Below are 9340 nucleotides of genomic sequence, written 5' to 3' on the forward strand. Positions count from 1 at the left end.
CCAGACTTCAGGCCTCCCAAAGGGAAAGGGTTCTCTTGTTTTAAGTAGTTGCTCATACTTTGTTACAACAGCCCTAGGAAATGAACATATCCCCCAAAGGCAACTCAAATTCACCCTGCCCAAATGAAACTCATTATTGCCTGCCTTCACCTGTTCTTCAGCCCCAAATTCCATTTATCAAGTCAAGTTACTTCCGCCAGGAACCCAGGAGTTGTTCTGGACGGACTCCAGCCTCCAGGATACACACAGCCCCTGGGAGCTGGGAGTGGAGACTCAGATTCAAAATGAACGAGACTGGGGGACTTCTGGACTGATCCACAAGACTCTACTTCTTAGTCCTGACGCATTCAACTTCCCCACAAAGAACATGCCTTGGCTCACGTTGAAGCACTGATGAAAGGTCACCCCCACTTCCTCTCAGCCATCAAGATAATAGCTCAGTCGGTCTGTCCTGGATGTGCTTTGAAATGCTTCAGAAAAAAAAAAAAAGTGGACGGGGATGAAACAAAAGAGTTCTATTTTTGTGTCTGCCTAAAGCTTCCACGATAAAAGATGTTTTTTTTTTTTTTTTTAGTTTCACCTATGGTTTTGTGAATCTGTTTTTTCTTCTCTTCTCTACTTCGATTTTTCTCCTGCTGAAACTTTTGCAGTTAAAAGCTGTTTTGCCCTTAATGTGCTTTAATTGTCTCATAGTGGTTCCTGATTTTTTCTTCACAGCCAGAGTTAATGTTTCATATTTCCTGCATCCTTTACATTCCTTCACAAGCCCTCTCTGGTATTGGACAAGTAAAAAGTGCTCAAGAAATAGATGCTCATTAGACACTTTATTAAAAAACCAAAAAACAGAAAAATAGCCAATGGCTTTCTAAAACCGTACTTTAAAATATAAAAATTTTTACAATAGTAGCCCCAGCTAAGTACTTCCTAAGTACCCCTGATTTGAATAGTTAGGTATGGTTTCATATGTGTGTGTGTGTTTAACCATCATTTTTTCACTTTATTAATTATCACTTTAAAAATTATTTATTTATCGCTGTATAGTCAGTTTACAGTGTTTCAATTTCTAGTGTACAGCATCATGTTTCAGTCATATACATACATATATTCATTCTCATATTCCTTTTCATTATAGGTTATTACAAGATGTTGAATATAGTTTCCTGTGCTAGACAGAAGAAATTTCTTGTTTATCTATTTTATATATAGTAGTTAGTATTTGCAGATCTCTAACTCTCAGTTTATCTCTTGCCACTCCTTTTCCCCTCTGTAACCACACGTTTGTTCTCTATGAGTCTGTGTCTGTTTTGTAAATAGGTTCATTTGTGTCTTTTTTAAAGGATTCCACATATAAGTGACATTATATGGTATTTTTCTTTCTCTTTCTGGCTTACTTTGTTTAGAATGATGATCTCCAGGTCCATCCATGTTGCTCCAAATGACATTTTATTCTTTTTATGGCTCAGTAGTATTCCATTGTATATGTGTTCCATGACTTCTTTATCCAGTCATCTGTTGATGGACATTTAAGTTGTTTCCATGTCTTGGCTATTGAAAATAGTGCTGCTAATGAACATTGGGGTGCATGTATGTTTTCAAATTAGGGTTCCCTCCAGATGTATGCCCAGGAGTGGGATTGCTGGATCATAGGGTAAGTCTTTTTTTTGAGGAATCTCCACACTGTTTTCCATAATGGCTGCACTAAACTGCATTCCCACCAACAGTGTAGGAGGGTTCCCTTTTCTCCACACTCCAGCATTTATCGTTTGTGGACTTTTGAATGATACCCATTCTGACCAGTGTGAGGTGATACCTCATTGTCATTTTGCTTTGCATTTCTCTGATAACTAGTGGTCTTGAGCATTTTTTCATGTGCCTATTGGCCATTTCTATGTCTTTACTGGAGAATTGCTTGTTTAGGTCTTCTGCCCATTTTTGAATTGGGTCTTTTGGTTTTTTTTGTTATTAAGTCATACAAGCTGCTTATATATTCTGGAGATCAAGCCTTTGTCAGTTTCATTTGCAAATATTTTCTCCCATTCTGTAGGTTGTCTTTTTGTTTTACTTCTGGCTTCCTTTGCTGTGCAGAAGCTTGTAAGTTTCAATAGATTTCCATTTGTTTATTCTTGCTTTTATTTCTATTGCTTGGGTAGACTGTCCTAGGAGAACATTTTTGAGATGTATGTCAGATAATGTTTTGCCTGTATTTTCTTCAAGGAGGTTTATAGTGTCTTGTCTTATGTTTAAGTCTTCGATCCATTTTGAGTTTATTTCTGTGTATGGTGTAAGGGAGTGTTGTAGCTTCATTGATTTACATGCTTCTGTCCAGTTTTCTCAGCACCATTTGCTGAAGAGACTGTCTTTGTTCCATTGCATGTTCTTGTCTCCTTTGTCAAAGATTAGTGGACCGAGCTGTGTCATATTGTAATTGAGCATCCGTCTCACTGTTTTCCAAATAACTGTACCATATTTTATTTCCACCAGCACTATGTTCCCCTTTTTCTATTTATTGTAATAGTTTGAAAAGAAATCGTGTTAACTTTTCTTTAGATTTTCAGTGGGTTATATTGGTGAAGCCATCTGGTTCTGTGCTTTTCTTTGCTTGGAGGTCTTGCATAACTGATTCAGTCTCTTTTACATGTTATAGATTGATAGATTCTGTATTTCTTGAAATGGATTCTTATTATCTAAGTTATCTAATTGCTGGTGTATAGTTGCTCATTGTTTTGACCAGCATCTTCCCATTTCCTCAACCTACAGAGACTACCATTCTAATCTGTTTCTATGAGTTCAACTATTTTTAGATTCCGTATGTATGTGATACCAAAAAGCGTTTGTCTTTATGTGTCTGCCTTATTATTTCACTTAGCATATTGCCCTTCAGGTTTATCCATGCTGTTGCAAATGGCAGGATTTCATTCTTTTCTAAGGTGGCGTAATGTCCCGTTGTCTCAGTATATAACAGGTTTCTTAAAATCTACACACTGGTTGACAGTTAAGTTGTTTTCCGTATTTCAGTTACTGTGAATGATGTAATTAATGTGGGTGTGCATATATCTCTTTGATAGTGATTTTATTTCCTTTGGATGTATATAGGTGGTTGTGAGAATGCTGGATTACATAGTAGCTCTGTTTTTAATTTTTAAGGTACCAGCATACTATTTTTCATTTATGTAGCTCTGTTAGTTTACTTCTACCAAAAGTGCACAAGGATTCCCTGTTCTGTACATCCTCAGCTGGAGCCACTAGCTTGTTTCTAGGATTGGGAGAAAGTGCTGGCTGGGTCCCTGATTGAGCAGAGTTGTTGACAGGGATGCAGTGTTGCTGACATGATCTGTCTGTTGTTCGCTGTGAGCCCTACTCCCTTCTTTGTGTTTACCTTAGCGCAGGTGGTCCAGCCCTGCCAGTTCCCCCAGTGTTCCTTGTGAAGTGACAGAGAGAAGTTACCTTCCTGAGGACACACTGAAACATTGGAAAAGCGAGGTGTCTGTCTTTAGGCTCTCTTTTCTTCCACTGTAGAAAGCTGTAGGCCCATGTGACCCTTTCAGTTGGTGCCCTGTAGTCCTGGGGGACAGGTGATGCAGTGAGTGTGAAATTTCTTGTTTTAGCATTCTAATGGGACTTTTCTCAGTTTTTCACGAGAAGGGGATGCTTCAACATCACCTCATGGGTTCTAGGGTTTTCACAAAGGCATTCTTATCTATGGATAGTCACTAATCCATATTTTTGATTGTGGATACTAGGGGCTTGAACCACTTATTCCATAGTCTTGCTAGTATCACTATTATCTGTCAGTTTTGTTGATCTGTGACACATTTGGTTTCGTTGATTCATTTGATTTTTCCGTTCTCTGTTTTTTGTGTGTTTCTTCTCTAATCTTTACTATTTCTTCTTTTCTTTTAAAGTTGTAAAGGTAGATTTTTGATTTGAGACTTGCTGTAGAACTAAAAATTCCCCATTGGGCCTTTTTCTTGTTATCTTGTAAGTTTTGGTATATTGTATTTTCACGTTCATTTTTGTCAATGTATTTTTAAATATCTTATGTGTTTTTTTTTCTTTTCTTTGACGCATTGCTTGTTTGAGATTGTGTTGTTTAATTTTTGCACATTTGTGATTTTCCAGGTATTTTTCAGAAAATCTTTCTGGTTCATTCTGTTTTGCTCAGATAATGTACATTGTGTCATTTCAGTCTTTTAAATTTAATTAAGACTAATTTTGTGGCCTAAAATATACTCCATCCTGAGACTGTTCCAAGGACATTTAAGGAAATATATATTCTAATACTGCTAAGTGAAGTGTTTATAAATGTGTATTAGGTCTAGTTAGTTTACAGTGTTTTTCAAGTCCCATATTTTCTTATTTAGGTCTTGTTATATTGATTATTTAAACTAGACTATTGAAATATCCAAATAATTATTAGAGGACTGTTTCATTCTCTTCTCATTTTTGTTAATTTTTGCTTCATATATTTTAAGGTTCTATGCTTAGGCACTCTTGTTTATAATTGTTAAATCTTCACGATGAATTGACCCTTTTCAATATGTAATGCTTTTCTTTTTCTATTGTAACAAAGGGTAGTTTGTCTGATAGTAGTTGTAGCCACTGCAGTTCTCTTTAGGTTACTATTTGTGTCACTGAATCAAAAGTGAATCCAAAGAGGTGAATTGTGCTTTTCACATTTATTCTACCAATCTCTGGCTTATAATTGGATAGTTTATTCCATGTAAACTTAGAGTAATTATTGACAAGATCTGTCATTTTACTGTCTATTTTTTGTATGTCTCATATGTTTATTGTTCCTCAGTGTCTTCTTCATTACTGTCTTCTTTTGTGATTCATTTTCTTCTCTATTCCTTAGGTTCCCATATCATTTCATTTTCTGTACATTTTAGAATTATTTTCTTAGTGGTTAAATTTGAGATGGCAATTAATTTCTCAATTTGTAAAAATGTAGTATGAATTAATAGCAAGCTAGGTTTGATAGTGTACAAAAGCTCTGCTGCTTTGCAGTTCCATTTCTCTTCTTTTGTATTTTTGTCATACATTACACCTTTATAAATGTGTCCTTTCACATAGATTTATGTTTGTTGCTTTAATGCATCATTTCTTAAGTCATATATGATAAAAGGAGTTATAAACTGCAAAGAAAATAAACTGATCTTTACCAGTCCTTTGCCTTTTTCCGTACAGCTTCAGATTTCATATTGCCTTTGTCCTTTCATTTAAACCCCAGGAATCCCTTTAGTATATCTTCTAGGGCAGGTATCCTAGTGAAGAACTCCCTCGGTGTTTGTTTATCTGGTAATTTCTTTATTTTCCTTTACTTTAGGAGCATGATTTTGATGGATATAGAATTTTGAGTATAATTTTTCCTGCAAAATTTTAAATGTTATCCTATTACCTTTGACTCTCATGCTTTCTAACAGCTTTTAATGTTAGTGAGAATGATTGTGACTTACTGCTTTAAATACTATTTGAGCTATTGATGGTGAGAACATGTAAACAAAGTTAAAATCTCATGATGTTTTATTTTAATTTTATAGTGTCTCTAAATATTAATCCGGTCTTTGCAAGTTTCTGATTGGATTCTAGAATTCAAAAAAATTGATTGACAATTTTTGACAGCTTAATCATTGCTTTAATGCAGTGATTTAAAGGAATGGAATTTTAGGCTTCCCTTCTTGCCATTTTTGGTAAGACTCTTCAGCTTTCTCTTTCTCAGGTATTTTCTTCTCTTACTTATCTCTATGAATGTAATATGCTTATGTTCCTTTTTTTATTTATTTTTTGGATATCATAGATTTGATTGTCTGGCCTTCCTTTTGTCATAATTTTCTCATCTTAATTCTTGAATGAAGGACAATTCTTTATTTTGTTATGAATATGTAAATAATAGTCATTGCAGTACCATGGGATAACTTTTTGAATTTTTCCTCTTGAATTTCTTCTCATATTAAAAATTAACTTATCTTTCTACTTGTAGGTTTCTTTACTTATCCCTAATATTTCTGCCAGGTGTGATTGTCTCAGTTGTTCATTTCTAAATCACCACTAGGATAACCAGTTGGCTTACATTTCTCTTTCTTGCTTCAGTTCCACAGTACTTTGACTTTATCCAGCAATACAGCAATATGTTTTTCTTTTGAGGCTCAGTGTGTAATTGATATTGTGCGATCTGAAAATAAGATCTCTGTTAAATTTGTGGAGATTTTATTTGTATTATAATAATAATAATCTCAGACAATTTTATTTTCAGGAATTTGGTAGCAGCATAGTTACTAATCCTATAAAGGATAAGACAATGGTGCAAGAACTTCTGGATTTTAAAGATAAGATTGATTTTATCATTGAGACCTCTTTTCTGAAGAATGAAAAATTTATTGTTGCTATGAAAGAAGCTTTTGAAACGTTTATTAACAAAAGACCTAACAAGCCAGCTGAGCTTCTAGGTATGGCTCCCAGTTTTATGGAATATTTACTCTTTATTAAAAATTTTGTTTCTAATTCGTTTTAAGTTATGGGACAATGATTTGACTCAAAATCATAATTTATCATCATATTGCAAGATTGATAATCAAGGACCGTAAGGAAGTATTTCTCTTAAAATCTTTTTTCACAAAACATCCCGTTGTTTAAGTAGTGGTAACATGGGACGTTGGAAAGTTCTGTGCTTTTAGACTATTATGAAGTAAGCAGAGTCTTTAATGAGTAGACAAGGCTCAGAAATTTTTAGTCTCACTTCCTTTTCTAGTTCTTTTTATAAAGTGAAAGCTTTTCTTTTTGCCACAAAACTTAATGATTTTAGGTTTTAAAGCATTTCTCTTTTGATATAGTATTATAAAATTTGAATAAAAAAATCTATCAAATTGACATTCTTTTGTTATTTAAAGTGAATGCAATCAGTATATACCTTTAATAAGTCCTTAAGATTTTGCTGTTTACATAATAAATTTAAATTTTGAATAATACCGTCAGTTTTTCTTTTTTTAAATAGATTTGGGACATTGGTAGTGAGGAAATGATTCCATTGTAGTGTTATGGAAATATTAAAACCACTTAATATAAATATTTTATCTTTTATTTGCCCTTTCATTCATCTGTTCATCAACTCTTTCATTAATTTTCTGTTTTATGAAAGTCAGTACCTATATTTTTGGAAAGTACATGTTTGAGGAAAGAAGTTTTGCCTGTGATATGTATTTGAAAATATTACTTAATAAATTATTTTTTTACATTTTAGCAAAGTATGTGGATTCAAAACTTCGGGCAGGTAACAAAGAAGCTACAGATGAAGAACTAGAAGAGTTGCTAGATAAAATCATGATTTTATTTAGATTCATTTATGGTGGGTATTTGCTTTAATGTCTATTTAAAAGTTTAAAAATAAAGTATATAGGACAATCTAAAGAATTTATGGGCATATCCTGTTATAAATTGAATCCAAATAATTTCTTATTGTAGTAAAATACTGATAACTTAATATTTACTGTTTTGAAGTTTGACGTTCATTGGCATTAATTACATTCACATTATTGGGCAGCCATAATCATTATCTAATTACAGAACGTTTTCATCACCCCAAATATGAACTCCATACACATTACCCAGTCATTCCCTGTTCCCTTCTTGCCTTCAGCTTCTGACAACCAGTTATCTGGTTTTTCTCCCTATGGATTTGCCTATTCTGGGCATCTTATATATAGAGAGTGAGAAAATATGTGACCTTTTGTGTATGCCTTATTTTACTTAGCCAAATGTTTTCAAGGATCATCCATGTATCAGAACATAATTTCTTTTTATGACAACAGTATTATGTTTTGTGTATCTATTCATCTGTCAGTGGGGTACTTTGGTTGTTTTCTTCTTTTGCTTTTGTAAATAATGTTGCTATTTACATGATTTTCAAGTATTATTGGATGTAAATATCCTCTAGTTGACATATGGTATTAGTGATTTTTTTAAATGTTTAAACTGACATTTAGTTGTTTTTTTTTTTTAAATAATGCAGGGAAAGATATTTTTGAAGCCTTCTACAAAAAAGATTTAGCAAAACGTCTCTTACTTGGTAAGAGTGCTTCAATTGATGCAGAAAAGTCTATGCTATTTAAACTTAAACAAGGTATGTGCCTGGCCCCGTATATTAGTTGGTTCAGTCATTTTGTAGTATCTGTTTTTTATGAATCTTGGTGGAGAACAGTGACTTCATGACTTGATTTTAATGTTATCCTCTCATTTTCTTATCAATTTATCTTATATATTCAGTTTACTTAGTTCTTGGAGACTTACTTATCTAATATGGTCGTCCAAAAATATGTGCACACGTCTTACAGTACTACCATCTTCATGTGTTCCTGTAGGCAAGTTATTTTAATTTTTGCATTTATAAATTTAGAATATTGGTTAAATTTAGTATTACTCCCTATGCATAAGGCAGGATCATTAGCAGGTATAAGTAACTCTCTGGCTATTATTATAGGTTACAACATAATAGTAATGCCAAAAATACAAAAATTTGCCTCTCTGATTAGTTCTATGAAGGAGAAGCTTCAAGGCTTATAAAAAGTCAATTAATCCTAGTCAGGAAATCAAGGAAGATTTCTCTAAGAAGCCATGATTGAAATGACATATGATGGTACATAGAAATTCTGGTGATGATAGCAGAAGTATATGCCAGGCAAGAAGGAATTTGAAAAGTTGAGAAGTCAGAGTACACGGGGAGGAAAAAGCAGTCGGTGCTAAAAGATGAGTAAAGGTAGTAGGAATCAGATTTTACTTGACCTTGGATACTTTTCTTGCAATACTCTTCTATTATCTAAAAGCAATAGTATAAAAGGATTTTAAACAAGATCAGAGGTACACATCATGGCTCTAGAATGGATTGTAGTTTGCATGCAGACTCCCTAGATGGTAAGAAAAATAGTGCTCATCATTCGTTCAGGAGAATGACAGTGATTCATTCAGATGTCTGGAAGGTACGATCTAGCATGCTTTGGGAATTGTGAAAGTGGACACGGAAGGAGAGAAATCGCCAAAGGGTCTGTCAGCTTTCATTATATAGATAGGATTTTACTGATGTGTTAACAGCTTAAAAATAACAAATCTGTATTTAAACTTACCATTTCTTATGCATCAGAAATCTGAGGATGGAATAAATGGATTTTCAGGTGAGGATCTCACAAAAGGCTGCAGTCAAGTGTCAGTGGTAACTAAAGTAATCGCAAGATTTGAGTGCTGGAGCATTTGCTTCCAGGATTGCTCACTTTGTTGTCGACAGGCTTTCGGATGGAGAGCTTCAGTTTCTCAATGGTTATTTTCCAGAGGATAGTCTCAGTTCTTTGCCTCA

General features: G+C 33.8%; 1 protein-coding gene across 1 annotated transcript; it reads left to right on the forward strand.

Moving 5' to 3' along the window:
* Nucleotides 1-6191: 6191 nt before the first annotated feature.
* LOC116662090 (cullin-4B-like) lies at nt 6192-8297 on the forward strand. The gene is made up of 3 exons (XM_032475386.1): nt 6192-6446; nt 7238-7342; nt 8006-8297. Exons 1-3 carry the CDS (start codon nt 6299-6301, stop codon nt 8203-8205), a joined length of 453 nt encoding a protein of 150 aa, XP_032331277.1. The 5' UTR covers nt 6192-6298; the 3' UTR covers nt 8206-8297.
* The last annotated feature ends 1043 nt before the right edge of the window (nt 8298-9340 follow it).

Source organism: Camelus ferus, chromosome X (genome assembly GCF_009834535.1).
Source record: "Camelus ferus isolate YT-003-E chromosome X, BCGSAC_Cfer_1.0, whole genome shotgun sequence".
Taxonomy (NCBI): domain Eukaryota; kingdom Metazoa; phylum Chordata; class Mammalia; order Artiodactyla; family Camelidae; genus Camelus; species Camelus ferus.